The sequence below is a fragment of the Ahaetulla prasina genome, chromosome 13 (assembly GCF_028640845.1).
Source record: "Ahaetulla prasina isolate Xishuangbanna chromosome 13, ASM2864084v1, whole genome shotgun sequence".
NCBI lineage: Eukaryota > Metazoa > Chordata > Lepidosauria > Squamata > Colubridae > Ahaetulla > Ahaetulla prasina.
In genome coordinates, this window is record NC_080551.1 from 22,427,011 (window position 1) to 22,452,536 (window position 25,526).

Sequence of the window (25,526 nt, forward strand, 5' to 3'; positions counted from 1 at the left end):
AGGAAGGAAGGAGAGGGAGGAGGGAGGAGGAGGGAGGAGGGAGAAGAAAGGGGAGGGAAGGAAGGAAGGAAGGAAGGGAGATGGAAGGAAGGAAGGAAGGAGAGGACATGGAGGGAAAGAGGCAGGGAGGGAGGGAGTGGGGAAGGAAGGGAGATGGAAGGAGATGGATGGAAGGAAGGAAGGAAGGAAGGAAGGAAGGAAGGAAGGAAGGAAGGAAGGAGACAGAGGACAAAGGAGATAGGCTAGGAAAGTAGGAAGAAAGGAAGAGGGAGGGAAGGAGGAAGAAAGGGAGGAAGGAAGATAGGGGGAAGGGAGGGAAAGGAAGGGAAGGAAGGAAGGACAAAGGAGACAGGCTAGGAAAGTAGGAAGAAAGGAAGAGGGAGGGAAAGAGGAAGAAAGGGAGGAAGGAAGATAGGGGGAAGGGAGGGAAAGGAAGGGAAGGAAGGAGCTGGACCATATCCAGGATCCATGCAAACTCTCAAGCGCATTTTCCCCACAGGCCCAATCTTGAGCCCCCAAGGAGCCTTTTTCCCGAAGGAGCCCAACCCTTCGGGATTTGGCTCCAATTGCCTCTTGCCATTCCGCCAGTGCCAAGCCCTGCACCCACGCAGCTCAGCAGAGACAAGGGGTTCCCAAGTGGCTAATCGGGCTCTGGAAGAAAGCCCTCACCCACTCTTCGCTCGGCCATGCGGCTCACACAGAGAAGCACAGAAGTTCAGCTGCCGCCTCACGCCCACCGGTGCACAGCCGGCCTTCTACACCCGGCTGCGCGTACCCCCCAACTTTACACCTCAAGTACTTTAGCAAAAACCCTCCGTTTCCCACGCTTGGCATTCACTCTCCAGCAAGAAAATAGACTTGCGTTAAATCTCTCTCTCTCTCTCTCTCTCACTGCTGAGGCATTCAACCCCTTCTAATGATTATCTGGAGAAAAGTCAGATCGGGCTTTGGATCGGGATGGTGGGATGGGGTGGCAGAAATGGGGTGGGGGAGCGAAATGGCTCTGCAGAATGCTTTGGTTGAGGAGGCCAAGCCATCCCGTTCCTTCTCAATCAATCAATCACTCAGAATAAATCTGGAGGTCTTCTAGTCAGGGGTCTCCAACCTGGTCAACTTTTAAGACTTGTGGACTTCAACTCCCAGAGTACCTCAGCCAGCTTTGCTGGCTGAGGGACTCTGGGAGTTGAAGTCCACAAGTCTTCAAGTTGACCAGGTTGGAGACCCCTGTTCTAGTCCAACCCCCTCCTCAAGCAGGAGACCCCATACCCGTGATGGCGAACCTACAGTATGCACGCCATCGACAACTGCTCTTCCAAGTTTCGGCGCTGGTCCGGCATGCATGTGCACCGGCCAGCTGCTCTGTTTTGGGTTCTGGCCCATGCATGCGCGCCGGAACCCAGAACAGAGTAGCTGGCCGGTGCACGTGCGTGCAACAGAACCCAGAAGAGCAATTGGCTGCTGCACACATGCGCACCGGCCAGCTGTCTCTTCCAAGTTCCAGCACGCCAGCATGTGCGCGCGCTCCAGTTTCGGCACTCGATGCCGAAAAGGTTAGCCATCACTGCCTTGTATCATTTCAGACAAGTGGCTGTCCAGTCTCTTCTTAAAAACTTCCAGTGATGAAGCACTCCCAACTTCTGGTGGCAAGCTGTTCCACGGGTTAATTGTCCTCACTGTTAGGAAGTTTCTCCTTAATTCCAGGTTGATTTGTTTCCAATCATTGTTTCTTGTCCTGGTGCTTTGGAGAATAAGCTGGCCCCCCGTCTTCTTTGGGGCAGCCCCTCAAATATTGGAAGACTACTATCTTGTTACCCCCCTCAAGTCCTTCTTTTCTCCATACTAGCCAGACCCAAATCCTGCAACCGTTCTTCATATGTTTTAGTTTCCAGGCCTACAAAGGAATTATTGAGTCTCTCTATAACTGCCTGGTTTGCACCTCTATAACTGTCTGGTTCGGTTCTGCAACCCAACAAAACCGACACAGACTTCAGAGGATCATTAGAACTGTAGAAAAAAACAATGGCTACCCACCTGCCTTCCATTGAGGACCTGTATACTGCACAAGTCAAAAAGAGGGCTGTGAAAATATTTACAGACCCCCTCATATCCTGGACATAAACTGTTTCAACTCCTACCCTCAAAACGACGCTATAGAGCACTGCACACCAGAACAACTGGACACAAGAACAGTTTTTTCCCAAATGCCATCACTCTGCTAAACGAATAATTCCCTCAACACTGTTAAACTATTCACTAAGTCTGCACTACTATTAATCTTCTCATCGTTCCCATCACCCATCTCCTTCCACTTACGACTGCATGACTGTAACTCTGTTGTTTGCATCCTTACAATTTATATTGATATTGATTGTTTCCTGATTGCTTATTTGTACCCTAGGACTATCATTAACTGTTGTACATTATGATCTTTTCTTTTATGTACAGTGAGAGCACATGCACCAAGACAAATTCCTTGTGTGTCCAATCACACTTGGCCAATAAAAAATTCTATTCTATTCTTTTCCCTTAACCTTCCCAATCTTCGGTATTTTATCCAGGGGGAAGTTGTGAGTCTCCATGGCTTTGGGACAGCTTCGGAAGAGCTTCGTCCTTCTGCAATTAGGTGGCTGCACTAGACGGACCAAGAGTCCGATCCAGCAGACTTCCAGGCCAGTTTTTGTTCTCATCCCCCATCACCCATCTCCTTCCACTTATGACTGCATGACTGTAACTCTGTTGCTTGTATCCTTACGATTTATATTGATATTGATTGTTTCCTGATTGCTTATTTGTACCCTAGGACTATCATTAAGTATTGTACCTTATGATCTTTTCTTTTTATGTACACTGAGAGCTTATGCACCAAAGACAAATTCCTTGTGTCTCCAATCACACTTGGCCAATAAAGCTATTCTATTCTTTTCCCTTAACCTTCCCAATCTTCGGTATTTTATCCTGGGGGAAGTTGTGAGTCTCCATGGCTTTGGGACAGCTTCGGAAGAGCTTCGTCCTTCTGCAATTAGGTGGCCACCATAGGCTGCACTAGACGGACCAAGAGTCCGATCCAGCAGACTTCCAGGCCGGTTTTTGTTCTCATCCCCCTCAGCTGTGAAAAAAAAACAACCCCAGACTGACGACTAGTCCTCGCACTTACAACCATGCCCACGGTCACATGATCAAAATCTAGGTGCTTGGAAACTGGCATGTGCTTAAGACGGTTGCAAACTTCAGACAAGCAACGGGGGTGGGGGGAAGAAGTCAAATTCACTTAATGATGTGATTCACTTAATGACGGCAGGGATTCACCTCACAACCGTGGCCAAAGGGTCTTCACGTCGGGCACGACTCGCAGAACAACTGCCTTGCTTAGTGACCAAATTCTGGGCCCAACTGCGGTTATAAAACGGGGACAACCATAGTCTAATCTGTTTTTTTGCAAAATACGAGTTGAAAATAGATAGGGAGAGAGAGAGAGAAAGAGAGTGAGCTGCAGGTTTGTAAAACTTGATTTTTCAGCTAGGAAGGGTTTCTCTCTCTTTTTTTTTTCTTTTTTCAAGAAAAGAAGCAAACTGTTGTTAAGAGGACCAAAGAGCATCCGGCACTATGTTTTCCACCACACTTTTGAATGTGGTTACAAGCCTCGCCCCGAGAGCTGGAAATGCAAACATAGCAGCTGCACCGAAAGGCCCCAACTGTCTGCCAATGCAGAATACATCCCTCTTTTGCATGTTCCTTCCCTGGCGTCGGGAGCTGCAATTCCATTTTAGCGAGGAAATGCAACTGCAGAAAATAGAATAGAAGCAGAACTCTTCATTGGCCGAGCGTGACTGGACACAGAAGGAACTAGGTCTCCGGTGCATAAGCTCTCAGTGTACATACCAGCAACGAGTGATAAATTGTGATCGTCATAAAAAAAAAAAATACAATTCATCGTAAATCAGAAGATACGACATTTAGAGACTGTCAACTCGCAAAGCATTGATTTAATTAATTAAATTAATTAGGGCATCCGTCGGGAACTCTGACAGCGATAGTCATAGGATACTAAATAAGCGAGCCATGTAAATCATGCTAGAATAACGATTGACATAAATCGTAAGGTACAAGGAACAAAATTACAGTCGTAAGAAAATAGGTAGTAAGAAATAGGAAAGATAAGAAGAATAACTACTAGATAGTTTTGACAGTGGGAAGTTTAGCAGAGTGATGGCACAGGAGGGGGGAGATTTGGTATTTGAAGCAGAAGGATTTTTTTTCTCCACCTGAAATCCTTTGCTGTTATGTCTCAGGGGGACACAACACACAAACTGGGTCAGATGCAGTCATGTGTGAGTGGCGTGGGGTTTTGGGGGGTTTTTTTAGGATAGAAAAATGGGAGATATTCGCCTCCAGATGCCTCCCGCCTCCATTGCCACACATCAAAAAATCTGAATTAAAAATTGTTTCGCTGAAATTATCGTTAGATGTGTGCTAGTCCCACCTTAGGCACAAAAGCTGGCTGGGTGACTTTGGGCCAATCACCAGGCGACGGTGAGTTCTAGTCGTACCTTAGGCATGAAAGCTGGCTGGGTGATTTTGGACTAATCACCAGAAGATGGCGAATTCTAGTTCCACATTAGACATGAAAAACCAGCTGGGTGCCTTTGGGAGATGGCGCCACCAGGAGATGGTGAATTTCAGTCCCGCCATAGGCACGAAAGCCGGCTTGGGTGACTTTGGGCCAGTTCCTCTCTCTCTCAGCCCTGCCCACCTCACAGGGTTGTTGTTGGGGGTAAAATGGGAGGAGGGAAGAGTATAAGATGTGTTTGCAGCCCTGAGTTATTGATAAAAATAAAAAAAGGCAAGAAAGAAAGAAAGAAAGAAAGAAAGAAAGAAAGAAAGAAAGAAAGAAAGAAAGAAAGAAAGATAGATAGATAGATAGATAGATAGATAGATAGATAGATAGATAGATAAATCAGTCCACAAGATGACCCCTCTTCTCATAAGCCATCTTGAGTTTTGTTTGGCCTAGTCTACCCTGGTTTGTTTTTTTTAATTTGCATTTATATCCCGCCCTTCTCCGAAGACTCAGGGCGGCTTACACTATGTCAAGCAATAGTCTTCATCCATTTGTATATTATGTACAAAGTCAACTTATTGCCCCCAAAAATCTGGGTCCTCATTTTACCTACCTTATAAAGGATGGAAGGCTGAGTCAACCTTGGGCCTGGTGGGACTTGAACCTGCAGTAATTGCAAGCAGCTGCTATTAATAACAGACTGTCTTAGCAGTCTGAGCCACCAGAGGCCCTGGTGAATTACCCCGTGAATTCACTGTGAAGTCTTCAAAAAGAGAAATATTAATAATAATCACGGTTTAGCTACAGCTGGTACAGAGAGCCTCTCTCTTTCTCTTGCCAGACAGCTAATGGATCCGGCTGGTGGGTGCTCAGAAGGAGAAAGAAATTGTTCCAGAAAAACCTAAGTGTTCCCATCTTACAGGCACATGCGTGATCATTCATTTTAACCTTAGCCCACAAAAAAGAACAAAAACAACCCCCCCCAAAAAAAAGAAAAAAAGAAAGAAAAGAAACCAGGGAAGTAAAACATGAAAACAGGAGCTTCAAAAGGCAGGCCTCCTTCCAAATGGAAAGGCAGAATTGTCAGTACCAACGACACGCTGTCCCTCAAGGCAAGGATTTAAAAGAAAAAGGAAAATGAGAGCTCAGATACTTCAAACCAAACCCTGCATTTTCTGCTTGCATGTCTCATTTCTACGGGGTGTGGGGGGGCCCTTCTCGGTTCCTGGAATCAACCAGTCCCATACACACAACCTCGACTTGTAGTTGCTGAATGAATAGAATAGAATAGAATAGAATAGAATAGAATAGAATAGAATAGAATAGAATAGAATAGAATAGAATAGAATTTTATTGGCCAAGTGTGATTGGACACACAAGGGATTTGTCTTGGTGCATAGGCTCTCAGTGTACATAAAAGAAAAGATACATTCAGAATAGAATAGAATAGAATAGAATAGAATAGAATAGAATAGAAAATGTGGAATAGAATAAATGGAATGGAATGGAATGGAATGGAATGGAATGGAATGGAATAGAATAGAATAGAATAGAATAGAATAGAATAGAATAGAATTCTTTATTGGCCAAGTGTGATTGGACACACAAGAAATTTGTCTTGGTGCATAGGCTCTCAATGTACATAAAAGAAAAGATACGTTCATCAAGAATCATGAATAGAAGAGAAGGTGGAATGGAATGGAATGGAATGGAATGGAATAGAATAGAATAGAATAGAATAATAGACTGGAAAGAGAATAGAATAGAATAGAATAGAATAGAATAGAATAGAATAGAATAGAATAGAATAGAATAGAATAGAATAGAATAGAATAGATTTTTTTTATTGGCCAAGTGTGATTGGACACACAAGGGATTTGTCTTGGTGCATAGGCTCTCAGTGTACATAAAAGAAAAGATACATTCAGAATAGAATAGAATAGAATAGAATAGAATAGAATAGAATAGAATAGAATAGAATAGAAAATGTGGAATAGAATAAATGGAATGGAATGGAATGGAATAGAATAGAATAGAATAGAATTCTTTATTGGCCAAGTGTGATTGGACACACAAGAAATTTGTCTTGGTGCATAGGCTCTCAATGTACATAAAAGAAAAGATACGTTCATCAAGAATCATGAATAGAAGAGAAGAGAAGGTGGAATAGAATGGAATGGAATGGAATGGAATGGAATGGAATGGAATAGAATAGAATAGAATAGAATAATAGACTGGAAAGAGAATAGAATAGAATAGAATAGAATAGAATAGAATAGAATAGAATAGAATAGAATAGAATAGAATAGAATAGAATAGAATAGATTTTTTTATTGGCCAAGTGTGATTGGACACACAAGGGATTTGTCTTGGTGCATAGGCTCTCAGTGTACATAAAAGAAAAGATACATTCAGAATAGAATAGAATAGAATAGAATAGAATAGAATAGAATAGAATAGAATAGAATAGAATAGAATAGAATAGAATAGAATAGAATAGAATAGAATAGATTTTTTTATTGGCCAAGTGTGATTGGACACACAAGGGATTTGTCTTGGTGCATAGGCTCTCAGTGTACATAAAAGAAACTGCTCTTCATAGGCCAAGATGTGCAAAGCCTAAGAAGGCTGGCCTGGTGGGGACCCTTGCCTACCTACCTACCTACCCACCTCTCCCCCTCCCCTTCCAGGCCAGCCCTCCCCATGCCAAGCCCTCCCCCCATCAACCACATCTGCCTATTCTGCAATCCGGAGGTCGTCCTGCACAGAGACAAAAAACGAGGTGCAAAACCTCCAAGGTTTGTTCAAGATTTCAGCAGATGCCCATTATTAGGCATCGGTGTTTCTGGATTTGTCCCCTCCCTATCCCCCTCCCCAACAGATGCCAGCCCCAAAAGCAAAGGGCAGGAGAGAAAAAGAGAGCGAGAAAGAGAAAGTAAGAGAGAGAAAAAGAAAGAGGAAGAGAAAAAGAAAGAAAGGTAGAGAGAGAGAGATCAAAGACATGGATGGGTAGAGATAGATAGATAGATAAAGTGATGGAAAGGAAGGGGGAGAGAGAGAGAGAGAGAGAGTAAGAGAGAAAAAAGGAAGAGAAAGAGAAAAGAAAGAGAAAGGTATATATATATATATAGAGAGAGAGAGAGAGAGAGAGAGAGAGAGAGAGAGAGGAGAGAGAGAGAGATAGGGATGGATGGAGAAATAGAAAGATAAAGAGATGGAAAGGGAGAGCGAGATGAGAGATGGATGGATGGATGGATGGATGAAGAGATAGAGAGATAAAAAGGGAAAGATGATAGACAGAGAGAGAGATGGATGGAGAGAGAGAGGGAGATGGAAAGGGAAAGGGAGAAAGAGGATGGATAGATGGATGGATGAGGGGGAGAGAGAGAGAAAGAGAAAGAGAAAGAGAGAGAGAAAGTAAGAGAGAAAAAAGGAAGAGAAAGAGAAAAAGAAAGAGAAAGGTGTGTATATATAGAGAGAGAGAGAAAGAGGGGGGGGAAGATGGATGGAGAGATAGAGAGATGGAAAGAGAAAGATGATAGAGAAAGATGGATGGGGAAAGAGAGATAGAACGGGAAAGGGAGAGAGAGAGAATAAATAGATGGAGGGAGGGAGGGGAGAGAGAGAGAGAAAGAGAGAGAAAAAGGAAGAAAAAAAGAAAAAGAGAAAGGTGTATATGTGTGTGTGTGTATAGAGAGAGAGATTGAGATTATAGACATGGATGGGTAGAGATAGAAAGAAAGATGGAAAGATAGATGGAAAGATGGGAAGAGAGAGAGAGAGAGAGAGAGAGAGAGAGAGAGAGAGAGAGAAATATGAGGGGCCACGTGAATCTCCTCCATAAGTCAGTTAAGGACTAGATTTCAGATCCAAGCATTGATCTCTGCATGGAGGGGGGAGGTTTTTTTTTCAAGCTCTGGGCTTTCAGGCCCAGCCTCACCAGTTCAACCAAACGCAAGAGAGATTAATATATATATACATGTATATATATATATATATATATATATAATTAAAAAGAAGAAGATAAAACGCCGGACTTACAAGACTGGAGCAGAAGCTAAGATGCATCTTGCTTACGTAACCAGGAGAGACCGAACGCATTGGCGAGCGCCCCACCATCACACACACAACCGGAGAACCTGCATTCACGGTCTCCTCCTGCGGTTCTTAAGAGGAAAATGGGGTGGGGGAGGAGGGAGAAGCACCGAGAGGGGGTGAGAGAGAGAGAGAGAGAGGAGGAGGAGGAGAGCGAGAGGAGAGAGAGATAGGGATGGATGGAGAAATAGAAAGATAAAGAGATGGAAAGGAGAGGAGATGAGAGAGATGGATGGATGGACGGATGGATGGAGAGATAGAGAGATAAAAAGGGAAAGATGATAGACACAGAGAGAGAGAGATGGATGGAGAGAGAGAGATAGAGATGGAAAGGGAAAGGGAGAAAGAGGATGGATGGATGGATGGATGAGGGGAGAGAGAGAGAAAGAGAAAGAGAGAGAGAGAGTAAGAGAAAAAGGAAGAGAAAGAGAAAGAAAGAGAAAGCTGTGTATATATAGAGAGAGAGAAAGAGGGGAAGATGGATGGAGAGATAGAGATGGAAGAGAAAGATGAAAGAGAAAGATGGATGGGGAAAGAGAGATAGAACGGGAAAGGGAGAGAGAGAGAATAAATAGAGGGAGGGAGGGAGGGGAGAGAGAGAGAGAAAGTAAGAGAGAAAAAAGGAAGAGAAAGAGAAAAAGAGAAAGGTGTATATGTGTGTGTGTGTGTGTGTGTATAGAGAGAGAGATTGAGATTATAGACATGGATGGGTAGAGATAGATAGATGGAAAGATAGATGGAAAGATGGGAAGAGAGAGAGAGAGAGAGAGAGAGAGAGAGAGAAATATGAGGGGCCACGTGAATCTCCTCCATAAGTCAGTTAAGGACTAGATTTCAGATCCAAGCATTGATCTCTGCATGGAGGGGGGAGGGTTTTTTTTCAAGCTCTGGACTTTCAGGCCCAGCCTCACTGGTTCAACCGAACGCAAGAGAGATTAATATATATATACATGTATATATATATATATAATTAAAAAGAAGATGATAAAACGCCGGACTTACAAGACTGGAGCAGAAGCTAAGATGCATCTTGCTTACGTAACCAGGAGAGACCGAACGCATCGGCGAGCGCCCCACCATCACACACACAACCGGAGAACCTGCATTCACGGTCTCCTCCTGCGGTTCTTAAGAGGAAAATGGGGGTGGGGGGAGGAGGGGAGAAGCACCGAGATGGGGGGTGAGAGAGAGGGAGGGAGGGAGGAGAGCGAGAGGAAGAGAGGGAGAAAGTAAGAGAGAGAGAGAGAGAGAGATCTGCAGGAAGGGAGAGCCGCCTGCCGTTTGCTGCAAGGAAAGTGGAAGCTGCGTCGTGAAGACCGGCAGGAATCTCAACCCAGGGGATCCCGGATTCAGCCTCGGTGACACATTTACAAAGATCCTGTGTTGCAAGAGGTGCATTGCAGTTTCAAGGCTGCGAAGCGCAGAGAAGAGCCACAAGGATGATTAAAGGGGCTGGGGGGGCGGGCTAAAAGATACGAAGAATGGTCACAGAGGATGTCTAAATTTATAATAATAACAACAACAACAACAACAACAACAGAGTTGGAAGGGACCTTGGAGGTCTTCTAGTCCAACCCCCTGCCCGGGCAGGAAACCCTACACCATTTCAGACAAATGATTATCCAAATACAATTTTTTAAATTCCAGTATTGGAGCATTCACAACTTCTGCAGGCAAGTTGTTCCACTTATTAATTGTTCTGATTGTCAGGAAATTTCTCCTTAGTTCTAAGTTGCTTCTTTCCTTGATCAGTTTCCACCCATTGCTTCTTGTTCTACTCTCAGGTGCTTTGGAGAATATTTTAACTCCCTCTTCTTTGTGTCAGTCTCTGAGATATTGGAAGACTGCTATCATGTCTCCCCTAGTCCTTCTTTTAATTAAACTAGGCATACCCAGTTCCTGCAACCGTTTTTCATATGTTTTAGCCTCCAGTCCCCTAATCATCTTTGTTGCTCTTCTCTGCACTCTTTCTAGAGTCTCAACATCTTTTATTTAATGATAAGGAGGACTACGGGAGACGTGATAGCCGCCTTCCAATATTGGAGGGGCTGCCCCAAAGAAGAGGGGGGAATCTACTTATTCTCCAAAGCACCTGAAGGCAGGACAAGAAGCAATGGATGGAAACTAACCAAGGAGAAGAAGCAACCTAGAACTAAGGAGAAACTTCCTGTGGAACAGCTTGCCACCAGAAGTTGTGGGTGTTCCAACACTGGAGTTTTTTAAGAAGAGATTGGATAACCATTTGTCTGAAATGAGTCTAGGGTCTCCTGCTTGAGCAGAGGGTCAGACTAGAAGACCTCCAGAGACCTTCCAAGTATGTTCATCTGAGTGAAATGGATGCCAAACTGAACAAGCTTGGGCGAGGTAGGGAAGAGGGTAAGGTTTCTCCAAATTGTAATTCTGGCTATACAGGTAGACCTCAACTTATAACTATACTTGAGTCCAACATTATTAAATGGGTTTTGCCGGATTTTACGACCTTCAACCATCTATAATAAAATCTTCCTCTAATTTTCTGCCATCTGGAATCTAAGCTGTCACATGAATTCAGCCTAAAGTGTCATCCGAATTCAGACACCAGGAATTCTAGCCGTCTACAATCGAATCTTATCCTCCGAATTCCAGAATCTGCGATCTAATCTGTTCTCTGAATTCTGCCATTTGCAATCGAAACTTCCTCTAAATGCCACTATCTGTAATCTAATCTGTCACATGAATTCAGACGCCTGTGACTTTATCAGTCATCGGGGATTCTAGCCATCTACAATTGAATCTTATCTTCCGAATTCCAGAATCTGCGATCCCCATCTGTTCTCTGAATTCTGCCATTTGCAAACTTCATTTTCTTCCAAATTCCACCACCGGTAATCTAATCCGTTTTGAATTCAACCGTCTGAAATTTAATCTGCCCTCTGAATTCCTCCATCTTTTCAACCAAGGCTTTCTAGTTTGGGCTCCTTTTTTTAAATCCATTTTTCCTAAAGGAATTTCTGCCCTCCAAACGGCCACAAAAGATAGAATAGGTTTTTTTTTTTTTATTGGCCAAGTGTGACTGGACACACAAGGAATTTGTCTTTGGTGCGTATGTTCTCAGTGTACATAAAAAGAAAAGATCATCAAGAATCCTAAGGTACAACACTTAACGATAGTCATAGGGTACAAATAAGAGGAGAAGAGGGCCGTGAAAATATTTACAGATCCCTCACATCCTGGACATAAACTGTTTCAACCCCTACCCTCAAAACGACGCTATAGAGCACTGCACACCAGAACAACTAGACACAAGAACAGTTTTTTCCCGAAGGCCATCACTCTGCTAAACAAATAATTCCCTCAACACTGTCAGACTATTTACTGAATCTGCACTACTATTAATCGCTTCATAGTTCCCATCACCAATCTCTTTCCACTTATGACTGTATGACTATAACTTGTTGCTGGCAATCCTTATGATTTATATTGATATATTGACCATCAATTGTGTTGTAAATGTCGTACCTTGATGAACGTATCTTTTCTTTTATGTACACTGAGAGCATATGAACCAAGACAAATTCCTTGTGTGTCCAATCACACTTGGCCAATAAATTCTATTCTATTCTATTCTATAAGCAATCAGGAACCAATCAATATCAATATAAATCGTAAGAATACAAGCAACAAGGTTACAGTCATACAGTCATATGTGGAAGGAGATGGGTGATGGGAACTATGAGAAGATTAATTGTAGTGCAGATTTAGTAAATAGTTTGACGGTGTTGGAATTATTTCTTCAGCAGAGTGACGGCGTTCGGGGAAAAAACTGTTCCAGTGTCTAGTTGTTCTGGTGTGCAGTGCTCTGTAGTGTCGTTTTGAGGGTAAGAGTTGAAACAGTTTATGTCCAGGATGTGAGGGGTCTGTAAATATTTTCACAACCCTCTTTTTGACTCGTGCAGTATACAGGTCCCTACTGGAAGGCAGGTTGGTAGCAATTGCTTTTTTCTGCAGTTCTAATGATCCTCTGAAGTCTGTGTCTGTCTTGTTGGGTTGCAGAACCAACCCAGACAGTTATGGAGGTGCAGATGACAAACTCAATAAAAAGATGAGTCCGATGGCCACAAAGGGAAAAGAGAATTTGAGAACCACAAGACCAGCCCTTAAGGAAGATCTAAGGAAACATCCTAAGAATCCAGCAAGTATTTCTTCATTCTCTCTGCATGGATCACCACAGAGACAGCAACAATAAAGGAGAACCCAAAACATCCAATTTCAACATTTTTCGAACGCGCCAAAGCCTGAGTCAAAAATAGGATGGGGTATTAAACCCACCTGGATTGTCCGGTTCCATATTTTCTGCCATCTGGAAACCATGCTAGGAAAAAAGACTTTCGAGACCAAGGATCTCCAACCTTGGCAACTTGAAGACTTGTGGACGTCAACTCCCAGAGTTCCTCAGCCAGCAAAGCTCTAGATCAGAGGTCTCCAACCTTGGAAACTTTAAGACTTGTGGACTTTAACTCCCAGAACCCCTCAGCCAGCAAAGCTGGCTGAGGGATTTTGGGAGTTGAAGTCCACAAGTCTTAAAGTTACTAAGGGTTGGAGACCCCTGCTCTAGATCACTGTTCCTCAACCCTTAGCAACTTTTAAGATACGTGGACTTCAACTCCCACAATTCACACCCACACAGATAATCCTCAATTTACAACAGGTCATTTAGTGACCGTTCAAAGTTACAATGACACCGAAAAATGTGACTTACGACGGTTCTTTCACAAGTTACGACCTTTGCAGTCTCCCCACGATCGTGTGATCAAAATTCAGACACTCATGACTTACGACCGCAACTGAGCCCAAAATTTCTGATGTTACATTTGTGAAATGAGTTTATGACATCTTACGACCTTTCTTGTCACAGTTGTTAAGTGAATCACTGAGGTTGTTAAATTAGTGACACGGTTGTTAAGTGAATCTGGCTATGTATCTACCTACCTACCTACCTACTGTCTATAGCTATCTCTAGCTATCTAGCTATTTATCTATCTATTTATCTATCATCTATCTATCCATCCATCCATCATCTCTAACTTTCTCTATCATTATCTATCTATCTTTCTATTTATACATCTATCTATCATCTCTGTATCTCTACCATCTATCACCTGACTATGTGGCTCAGTGGCTAAGACACTGAGCTTGTCAATCAGAAAGGTCGGCAGTTCAGCGGTTCGAATCCCCAGTACAGGTCTCCTGCGTGAGCAGGGGGTTGGACTAGATGACCTCCAAGGTCCCTTGCAACTCTGTTATTTATTTATTTATTTATTTTATTAGATTTTTATACCGCCCTTCTCCCGAAGGACTCAGGGCGGTGTACAGCCAAATAATAAAAACCCCACAATATACACATTAAAACAGAAACTTAAAACCAAGCATATTACATAAATGGCCGAAATTTAAAACAATTTAAAACCCTAAAATTCATAAATAACCCCAATTAAAATTTAATAAAACTTTTAAACCAGTCCCGCTTGAATAAATAAATGCGTTTTCAGCTCACGGCGAAGGTCCAAGATCAGGCAATTGGCGTAAACCAGGAAGTTCGTTCCAAGAGTAGGAGCTCCAACAGAGAAGGCCCTACCCTGGGGCCGCCAGCCGACATTGTTTGGCGGACGGCACCCTGAGAAGACCCTCTGTGTGAGCATCTGGTCGGTGGGAGGCATGAGGTAACAGCAGGCGGTCCTGTAGTACCCAGGCCCTAAGCCAGGTTACTGTTAAATCTCTATCTCTCTATCTCTATCATCCATAAATCTATTTATAATCTATCTATTTATCTATCATCTATCTATCCATCCATCCATCATCTCTAACTTTCTCTATCTATCATTATCTATCTATCTTTCTATTTATACATCTATCTATCATCTCTGTATCTCTACCATCTATCACCTGACTATGTGGCTCAGTGGCTAAGACACTGAGCTTGTCAATCAGAAAGGTCGGCAGTTCAGCGGTTCGAATCCCCAGTACAGGTCTCCTGCGTGAGCAGGGGGTTGGACTAGATGACCTCCAAGAGTCCCTTGCAACTCTGTTATTTATTTATTTATTTATTTTATTAGATTTTTATACCGCCCTTCTCCCGAAGGACTCAGGGCGGTGTACAGCCAAATAATAAAAACCCCACAATATACACATTAAAACAGAAACTTAAAACCAAGCATATTACATAAATGGCCGAAATTTAAAACAATTTAAAACCCTAAAATTCATAAATAACCCCAATTAAAATTTAATAAAACTTTTAAGCCAGTCCCGCTTGAATAAATAAATGCGTTTTCAGCTCACGGCGAAAGGTCCGAAGATCAGGCAATTGGCGTAAACCAGGGGGAAGTTCGTTCCAAAGAGTAGGAGCTCCAACAGAGAAGGCCCTACCCCTGGGGGCCGCCAGCCGACATTGTTTGGCGGACGGCACCCTGAGAAGACCTTCTCTGTGTGAGCATACGGGTCGGTGGGAGGCATGAGGTAACAGCAGGCGGTCCCGTAAGTACCCGGGCCCTAAGCCAGGTTACTGTTAAATCTCTATCTCTCTATCTCTATCATCCATAAATCTATTTATAATCTGTCTGTCTGTCTATCTATCTATCTATCTATCTATCTATCTATCTATCTATCTATCTATCAAAATTCAGTTTAGTTCCTCTGACGCTTAAATGCTTCCTTCCTATCCAAAAGGCATGGATTCCCACAGCCCCTAATATCTACAGATTATTACAGCCCAGCGTCAAACAACAATCAAACTTTCTTCCCTTGTTCTCAGCAACCAGCTCCTACCGGTATTTCCTTAGAATAGGTCGAGTTCCTCTTTTTAGGGGTCACGTTTAGATCATTCTGCTCTCAAGCTGGCCTTCTAAAAGCCCCACGAGATCATGCTGGACTCTGGACTCCAACAGACACTGTCCCAGGGAAAGTCAAACTTTCTACTGACAAACTTCACTTTCCCTCTGAACACAAGAAGCTAGGAAGGGCTGTTGGAGACCAGAGTCCCAAGTAGGGTGAAATGCTTCCGGTTCGGTCCGGTTTGCCTGAACCGGTAGCGACGGCAGTGGGTGGTTTGGAGAACCGGTAGCAACGGCAGCACGAGGCTCCTCCCACCTGCCCAGTCGTGATTACTTCCTGGTTTTAACCAGGAAGTAACCTATTTTTTACCTTCTCTGCATGCGCGAAACGGTCCGTGCACGAGCAGAGCGAGCGTGCGTGGCACACGCACTTCCAAACCGGTATGGAAAGTAAGTAGATCATCCCTGGTCCGAAGTGGGGTGGGAAGATCCCTGTGATCCACTACTCAATCTTAGTTGGAGACCCCAGAGGGAGTAATTACAGGTACAGGTAATGCTCGATTTACAACAGTTCATTGAGTGATTGAGTAATCGAAGTTGCAACAGCACTGAAAAACAGTTGCAACCAGTGGTGGGCTGCTGCCGGTTCGGGCAAACCGGTTGTTCCGACTAACACCGATGCTATTTCGTCCTATATTGCCGTGTTTTTGGAGCCGCGCACATGCGCGGAAGGCCATGCACATGCGCAGATGGCATGTGCGCAAACTCACATTTTTGGTGCTGGGCGAACCAGCTGTTACATTATGTGACACCCACCTCTGGTTGCAACGGCACTGACTTAGGACCGTTTTTCACACTTACGGCCGTCGAAGCAATCCCCGTGATCACGTGATCAAGATTCAGAAGCTTGCCAACTGTCTCCAATTTACGACGGTCGCAGAGTCCCTGGGCTACCGCGATTTCCCCCTTTTGCGACCTTCTGACAAGCAAAGTCAAGGGGGGGAGGAAACCCGATTCACTTAACAACCATGTTACGGACTTAACCGCCACAGGGATTCACTTAACAACGGCAGCCAGGAAGGTCGTAAAATGGGGCAAAACCTCAATGAACAACTGTCTCACTTAGCAACAGGAATCTGGAGTTCCATGGTGGCCGTCAGGCTTTCTCTGTCATTCTGCCGAATAAATGAATAAAATCCAGGCTCCACATTATGGGGTGAACTGCGGTTGGGATTAAATTAGCTCCCTTCTGACCGCCGAAAGGAGACTTCTAAAAGGAACTTTTTTATTAAGACCTTTACTAAGTGTTTTCAATTGTTTTAAAATGAATAATTGATGAATTACTAATGGCTTCAATAGTACCTTCTTTCCCCCAAAATAAGACCTCCCCTGATAATAAGCCCAATCGGGCTTTTGAGCGCATGGCAATAAGGCCAAGCGCTTATTTCAGGGTTCAAAAAAATATAAGACAGGGTCCTATTTTTGGGGAAACACGATAGATAGGTAGGTAGGTAGGTAGGTAGGTAGGTAGGTAGGTAGATAGATAGATAGATAGATAGATAGATAGATAGATAGATAGATAGATAGATAGATAGATAGATAGATAGATAGATAGATAGATAGGCAGGCAGGCAGGCAGGCAGGCAGGCAGGCAGGCAGGCAGGCAGACTAATAGACAGATGGATAGAGATAGATAGATACTCTGCTTCCCCCAAAATAAGACATCCCCTGATAATAAGCCCAATCGGGCTTTTGAGCGCATGGCAATAAGGCCAAGCGCTTATTTCAGGGTTCAAAAAAATATAAGACAGGGTCCTATTTTTGGGGAAACACGATAGATAGATAGGTAGGTAGGTAGGTAGGTAGGTAGATAGATGATAGATAGATAGATAGAGAGATAGAGAGATAGATAGATAGATAGATAGATAGATAGATAGATAGATAGATAGATAGATAGATAGGCAGGCAGGCAGGCAGGCAGGCAGGCAGGCAGACTAATAGACAGATGGATAGAGATAGATAGATACTCTGCTTCCCCCAAAATAAGACATCCCCTGATAATAAGCCCAATCGGGCTTTTGAGCGCATGGCAATAAGGCCAAGCGCTTATTTCAGGGTTGAAAAAAATATAAGACAGGGTCTTATTTTCGCGGGAACACGGTACTTTTCTTTGAATTGTATTTTCTGAGCCTCCAGGAACCGCTGAGCAAGTGGGTGGTATAGGGACATTTGAAGAAATAAATTAAATCATCAAGTTAGCCTTTTCAGAGCTCACCAATTCCCTAGTTGTTTGGGGTTTTGTTTTGTTTTTTTGTTTTAAAAGATCAAAACAGCTACTACCTCTTGGGAAAACAATTTAAATTAAGCTTCCTGTGTTACGATTCGCATTTGCCAAATAAGAATGTCAGAGGAGCTCAGAGAGGTGAGATTAAAACAGTCCTTCTCGATCTTGGCTACTTTCAGACGGGTGGACTTCAACTCCCAGAATTCCACAGCCAATATGGCTGGCTGTGGGATTCTGGGAATTGAACACCCATCTGAAAGAAGCCAAGGTAGAGAAAAATCCAACTAAAGGCTTAATGACCATTTGAAGTTACAACGGTGCCGTAAAAAGTGACTTGACAACCGGTTCTCACACCACCATTGCAACCTCCCTCTGGTCACATGATCAAAATTGAGACGCTTGGCAACTGGCATGTACCTATGACGGTTGCAGTGTCCCGCAGGTCACATGATCTCCTTTTGCAACTTTCCAACAAGCTAAGTCAATGAGGCAAGCCAGAGCCGCTTAACGACCGGGCGATTCACTGAACAACCAGGCTGATTTGTTAAAACTACCACAGCAAAAAAAGGTCATAAAAGTTCGGCGCAACTCAGTTCACCGTCATCTCCCTAAATGATGACGGTTCCGGGCCCAATTGTAGCAGTAAGTCGAGGACTACCTATACTGAAACTTAGCCAGCCCTTCTTTGAGGTAGAAGGGCAGGTTAGGAATAGGGTGGGTGGGTAGATGGATGGATGGATAGATAGGTAGGTAGGTAGGTAGGTAGGTAGATAGATAGGGATGGATGGAGAAATAGAAAAATAAAGAGATGGAAAGGGACAGAGAGATGGGGGGGGATGGATGGATGAATGGAGAGATAAAGAGATGGAAAAAGAAAGGGAGAGAATGGATGGATGGATGGATGGATGGATGGGTAGGTAGGTAGATAGGGATGGATGAAGAAATAGAAAAATAAAGAGATGGAAAGGAACAGAGAGATGAGAGAGAGAGAGAGAGAGATGAATGGAGAGATAGAGATAAAGAGATGGAAAAAGAAAGGGAGAGAGAGGATGGATGGATGGATAGGTAGGTAGGTAGGTAGGTAGGTAGGGATGGATGGAGAAATAGAAAAATAAAGAGAGGGAAAGGGACAGAGAGATGAGAGGGGGGGATGGATGGATGGATGGAGAGATAAAGAGATGGAAAAAGAAAGGGAGAGAATGGATGGATAGATGGATGGATGGATGGATGGATGGATGGGTAGGTAGGTAGATAGGTAAGTAGCTAGGGATGGATGAAGAAATAGAAAAATAAAGAGATGGAAAGGGACAGAGAGATGAGAGAGAGAGAGAGAGAGATGAATGGAGAGATAGAGATAAAGAGATGGAAAAAGAAAGGGAGAGAGAGGATGGATGGATGGATGGATGGATGGATGGATAGATAGATAGATAGATAGATAGATAGATAGATAGATAGATAGATAGATAGATAGATAGATAGATAGATAGTATTATCCTTTGGAACAAAACTATTCAGTCCTCACAAACACAATGACAGACTTGATCTCTCTTTAAGCCACTGTTTAACTAACATTTGTCAAACAAGGCTGGATCCACCCTATGCCACAGACCCTGGATGACCAACTACAAAGTTACTTCGAGGTAAGATGGGCGGCCTATACATTTTAAAAATAAATAAATAAATAAAGTGGCTGGATTCACACACAGAGACCCGAACCAACAAGGACCAGGGAAAGGTTGAAGGCAACAGGTAAATCCGAAGAATGTCAACCAACAGAAGACGTCAACCACCATTGGGAGACGCAACTCTCGTGTGGCCTGGTTTTGGGAGTGGGGGGTGTTTCCAGATCCAAAGCTGCCTTTGCTTCTTGATCCCATACCCCTCTCTCAGACCCAGCCGTAATTTTTACAATAGAATAGAATACAATAGAATAACAGAGTTGGAAGGGACCTTGGAGGTCTTCTAGTCCAACCCTCTGCTTAGGCAGGAAACCCTACACCATTTCAGACAAATGGTTATCCAACCTCTTCTTTAAAACTCCCAATGTTGGAGCATTCACAACCTCTGGAGGCAAGTCAATCCACTGATTCAATTGTTCTCACTGTCAGGAAATTCCTCCTTAGTTCTAAGTTGCTTCTCTCATTGATTAGTTTCCATCCCTTGTTTCTTGTTCTGCACACAAAAGTGCTTTGGGGAGTAGAACAGAATAACAAGGTTGGAAGGGACCATCAAGGTCGTCTAGTCCAACTTCCTTCTCAAGCAGGAGACCCTGCATCAGGGTCTACACCAGAGGTCTTCAAACTTGGCAGCTTTAAAACTTGTGGACTTCAACTCCCAGAATTCTCCAGCCAGCAAAGCATAGCATAGCATAGCATAGCATAGCATAGCATAGCATAGCATAGCATAGCATAGCATAGCTGGCTGGAGAATTCTGGGAGTTGAAGTCCATAAGTCTTAACGCTGCCAAATCTGAAGACCTCTGGTCTACACCATGCTGCCTGGGGAATTCTGGGAGCTGAAGTCCGCAACTCTTAAAACAACTTCTAGAAACAAGCCCTCCCTCTGATTAATTGTTTCTCGCTGTCAGGAAACGTCTCCTTAGTTCTAAGTTGCTTCTCTCCTTGATTAGTTTCCACCCAATGCTTCTTACCCAGTGGTGTAGGGTTTCCTGCCCGAGCTGGGGGTCGGACTAGAAGACCTCCGAGGTCCCTTCCAACTCTGTAATTCTATTGCATTGCCCTCAGGTGCTTTGGAGAATAGCTTGACCCCCTCTTCTTTGCGGCAGCCCCTCAAGTATTGGAAGTGTGCTATCATATCACTAATTTCATCAAATTAGAAATGCCCAATCAAGAGGAAAGTCGTGTCACGCCACGCTAGCTAAGCCAAGGTCTGCCTCCCCTCCATTTGACTCTTTGCCAGGCAAATCGGAGAACAAAGCCAGCCTGCCTTCCTTCCTCCCCGTAGCCAACCAAAGCTTTCCACCAACGGTGCAAAACAAACACGCCAAGTGTGAAGCTGCGAAAAGGAAAAGTGCTGCTCTCACCCAAAAAAAAACTGCCTGGGGGTTGCAGAGAGCCGGTGGGGAATCCACAGCTCGCAAAAAATTGCGTTTTGGGGCTTGGAGGGACCGCGAGCCAAAAACCGCAGCAAAGCAGGCGCGGCGGGACGAAAAATGACATATCGGAGGACTTGATTCCGGTTCCAATGAATTCCAAAGAGGATGGTGCCTGAAAAAAGTCACCACCCATGTGTTTCTTGGCCAGCGTCTCTTAATGACACGTGCGTGTGCGTGTCGGTGTGTCTGTGTGGTGTGTGTATGTCCGTGCAGATGCCTTCCGGTCAGTGTGAAGACTCCTGAAGATTGTCTGCAGAAGTCCCTGCAGGTTTCTTAGTAATGTTTTCTGCAAATGTTGCCATTGCTTCTTCCTTTGGGTTGAGACAGAGTGACTGGCCCAGCTGTCTTCCTGCCTAAGGTGGAACTAGAACTCACAGTCTCCTGGTGTTTGGGACAAAGTCATCCAGCCGGCTTTCATACCTAAGGCAACACTAAAACTCACAGTCTCCTGGTGAATGGGCCAAAGTCACCCAGATGTTTTTCACGCCTAAGGCAACACTAGAACTCACAGTCTCCTGGTGAATGGGCCAAAGTCACCCAGATGTTTTTCACGCCTAAGGCAACACTAGAATTCACAGTCTCCTGATGAATGGAACAAAGTCACCCAGCCGGGTCCATACCTAAGGTAACACTAGAACTCACAGTCTCCTGGTGATTCACCCAAACCAAGGGAAGCTGTTCCCAATGGCTATTATCATTTTTTATTTATTCTCAAACAACAACAACAAAAGGAACACATTGGAGAACTGCGGGATTTTAACAGAAAAGAGGAAAGGAGAAAAATACGATCTTCACTTTGCTCATTTCTTTTCGGAGTCCAAACCTCCTTCATATAAAACGGTGGTTCCCCTCCACCTGGCTGGGGACTTCTGGGAGTTGAAGTCCACCCCACTTAAAGCCGGTGAGGCCTCGAACCACTGACACCGACAATTTAAAGACGGCCCTGGCTGTATGAATTCAGTCTAAAAACTCCCATATCTAAACATCTCCAGAGCCCTCCTGCTAAGGCGTGTGTGAAACAGGAAGCGAGCTGCGTTTTTTTCTGAAAAAAATAAAAATAAATGCAACATCAGCAGTTGTGTGTCTCCAGGGGTTTTTTTGTGAGAGAGATTGTATAAGGTACAACACATGGCCATTGATGCTTATTCATTAATTCCATCTTTTCCAACTTTGGTAACTCTTAAGATGTATGCACTTCAACTCCCAGAATTCCTCAGCCAGCCATGGCTGGCTGGGGAATTCTGGGAGTTGAAGGCCACGTATTTTAATATTGCCAAACATCAACTATAAATGCAGGACAGTTGTCTAGCATCCCAATTTTTGATACGTGACTACGTAGAGAGGCTGAAAGGGTCATATGTGTGAGAAATGTCCCCAGTCTTTTTTTTTTTAGTATGGTCACAACTTCGAAACGGTCACTAAACGGATGGCTGTAAGCCACGGCTTGCTTCCAGACGTTGTGAACGCTCCAACACTGGAAGTTTTTAAGAAAATAACCTTCTATCTGAAATGGTATAGGGCAGTGATGGCTAACCTTGTCCGGACCGAGTGCCCAAAGCGTGCGCGTGCGTGCCTGAACCCCCAAAATGCAATGCGCGTGTGGCCCTGTGAATGCACCTCACCCTCTGCAGCACCCTGCTCCCCTGTGCATGCGCACGCAGCCCCCCTCCTGCACCACACACCCCATGCATGTGCGCACAGCCCCCCCCGCACATGCCCCATGCATGCGCGGCAGAGACCCGAAGACAGTGGCCAGCGGGAGGCGTCTGCGCATGTGCAGCAGAGCTGAACTGGGGCGACGGCTCGCATGCAATCAGAGAATGCTTACCATAGGTTCGCCAGCACGGGTATAGGGCTTCCTGCCTAAGCAGGGGGTTGGACTAGAAGATCTCCAAGGTCCCTTCCAACTGTGTTTATTCTATTCGTCTATTATGTTCTATTCTATTCTATCCTATCCTATCCTATCCTATTCTATTCTAATCTAATCTATTCTATTCTATTTTACGCCACGCTACTCTATTCCATTCTACTCCACGCTGTTCTATTCTATTCTATTCTGCTCTATTCTATTATTCTATGCTATGCTATGCTATTCTGTTCTATTATGCTATGCTATGCTATGGTATTCTATTCCATGCTACACTACGCTATTCTATTCTATTCTATTTTTCTATGCTATGCTATGCTATGCTATGCTATTCCATTCTATTCTGCCTGTAATCCTGTTTCTGCTCCTTCTTCGGCAATTTTCCGACCGTTTCTCCCCATCCATCCTCTCTCCCGGAAGCCCGCGTCCAGCCTCGCCTGTCTGCCATCCATCTGGACGGCCGGTGCGACAAGGCCCTGAATGAGCCCACAGACCCCAGTCCAGTTGCCTGCCATATGACGCACGGATTGTGGCCGCAGGAGAAAGGAAAGCTTGCAACCCGTGGCCATCAATGGCTCCCTTGTCTTGCCCTCACTGTGACTCCACATAGCTCCTGCCCAGCTGACAGGCAGAGTAGCAGCGCCCGTCCGCTCACTCTGGGGAGGGGGAGCGGGTCCGTTTCCCACCCCCCCTCCACTCACCCACACAAAGGCCGGACTCTCTGCACAGCAGCCCCGAGACCAGTTATCCCATCTCTCCTCCAGCTTACACACACACACGCACAGAAAGTCCTCGACTTGCGCTAATCAAGCCCCCAATTTAATATTTCTCCCTTATTTGAAGGGAGAAATGTGCGGACGGAGCTTTGTCCCATCGTACGGCTTTTCTCGCCGTAAAGCGAATCCCTGCTGCTCTTAAATTCGTGACAAGGTCGTTAAGTGAATCCTGTTTTTCCTCCCCCACCCCCCACCCCCATCGACTTTGCCGGTCAGAAGGTCGCAAAAGGGGCTTCCGGGAGCATCGAAACCGTCATAAACGCGAGTCCGTCGTCAAGCCTCCGAACGCCAAGCGCCTGACCGCGGGGATGCCGCAACGGTCCTTGAAGTGCGACAAACGGCCAGAAGTCACTTTTTTTTTCCTCCCCTGGTGCCGTCGTAACTTCAAACAGTCACTGAATGAAGTGTTGTAAGTCAAGGACTACCGACATATATTTAGTCTGGAGTGCAAATACCAGAGTGGCATCTCTGTCCAGGCGATCCGGCAAGATTGCCCCTAGACACCAGGGTGTTGAACCCCCAAATAACCACTGAGAACTTTGCACCTCAACTTGGGACACACGCAGGGGGGCCCCCAAGTGGGCCCCAGAAGACCCACCAGCGGCGTGCAGGGTGCCTTCCCTTGGAGCAGACCACCCTCCGCTGAAGTTTCACTTTTCCCCCCCAGAACAAAAAGAGGAGGGGAGAAACACCCCCACCCACCCCGAGACCCCACCTTTGTCTCACCCGTCGCGAGGCTCTTGACCTCCCCCCCCCCCAGATCACATTGGATCCCATGCGGGATCCTTTTGTCCTTTAGAAAGTCTCTTCTCCCATCCCACCGGTGGTTTTCAGTTTTCGAAACTCCCCCCCAAGGCAGCTTCCCAAGGGAGGGAGAGGGGGAACCCCAGAGGTCATCAAGCCAGCCAGCCACCTCTGCAAACACAGGGCTCGCCTCTGTCCCTCCAGGGTCGGTCCCATCCCACACATGTAGGGCGGAAGAAAGCCGCCCAGAAGGGAAGTGAATGACAGGGCCGGCCCAGCAGATTTCCCCAAAATCCCCAAAATTTGTTTCCTGCTAGGATCGCCCAAGAATCCAGTCAGCCCCATCTGCCTTGGATCCTACCCGATCTCCCGGGAAGAGGGTCCGGGGGGGGGGAGCTTGTAAACCGGGCATATTGCCAAGCCTGCCCCACTGATCAACGTCTCTCTCTCTTTCTCCAGGGTTCCTCCCTAGGGACTAGCCGCTTAAAAATGGGATTCTCCCCAGAGCTTCCACTTCGGGGGAAAAAAAGGCGGAGGAGGAGAAGAAAGAGGAGAGGAAAGAGGCGGAGAGGAAGGGGCGACCCCCCACTCCCTTCTCTCTCCCCCCCCCCATAGATTAAGGCTTCACCCCAAAAGTACCCTCGGGAGGGGGAGAAAAATTGGAGGAGGGAGGGAGGGACACTGCCATTACTTACCGCTCTGGCTCCGCTTTCCGACCCGGCGGGAGGAAGCGGGGGGTCCGCCGGCTGGGCTTATTCCATGCAACGGGGGATCGGGGGGGGTTGCGACCCCCGGATCTGGAGTCGAGCGACGATCGAGGCGATTCCGAGGGCCGGGGGATCCACAAGGGTGGGGGATGGGATCAGCCAAGGGGGCGACCGGGGGGGAGGGGTGGGGGGGCCGCCGGACCCGAGGCGGGGCAAGGGAAAGAAGGTGGGGGGGGGCGGAGAAAGGGAAACAATGTAGCCGCCGCGAACGTTCCAATTTCGAACGTTGCCGGCTTCGCTGTGGAACGTTGGCGCCGCCAAGATTCCAAGCGGCTTTTCGCTCGCAGGCGGGCGGCGGGATCCGGGGCCGAGAAGCGTCGAGGGCGGCGAGGATCTCTTTCTTTTTTTTTTGTTTTGTTTCTTCCCGTCTCTCTTCCGACCCAACCCCGCCGCTCGAGATCTCGCCGGGCCTGGTGCTCGCTGGCTTCCAGGGAACCCGAGCAGCCCGCCCGCAGCCCTACGGCGCCTGCGCGGCCGAAACTCTGCCCGACCTCGCTTGGCGGCCTTACCT

General features: G+C 45.6%; 1 protein-coding gene across 2 annotated transcripts in view; it reads right to left on the reverse strand.

The window, feature by feature from the left end:
• Window positions 1-25,090, reverse strand: part of CSK (C-terminal Src kinase) — a 56,409-nt gene extending 31,319 nt beyond the window's left edge. The window contains exon 1 of one of the 2 annotated variants that reach the window (XM_058156683.1): window positions 24,944-25,090. Coding sequence is in view for 1 of the 2 variants with exons in the window: in XM_058156682.1 (XP_058012665.1) it covers window positions 22,690-22,692 (3 nt within the window). In the remaining variant the exon portion in view is untranslated. Of the gene's footprint in view, window positions 1-22,689; window positions 22,737-24,943 lie in introns of those variants that run through there. The other variant, XM_058156682.1, reaches the window with a different exon arrangement.
• Between the last annotated feature and the right edge of the window lie 436 nt (window positions 25,091-25,526).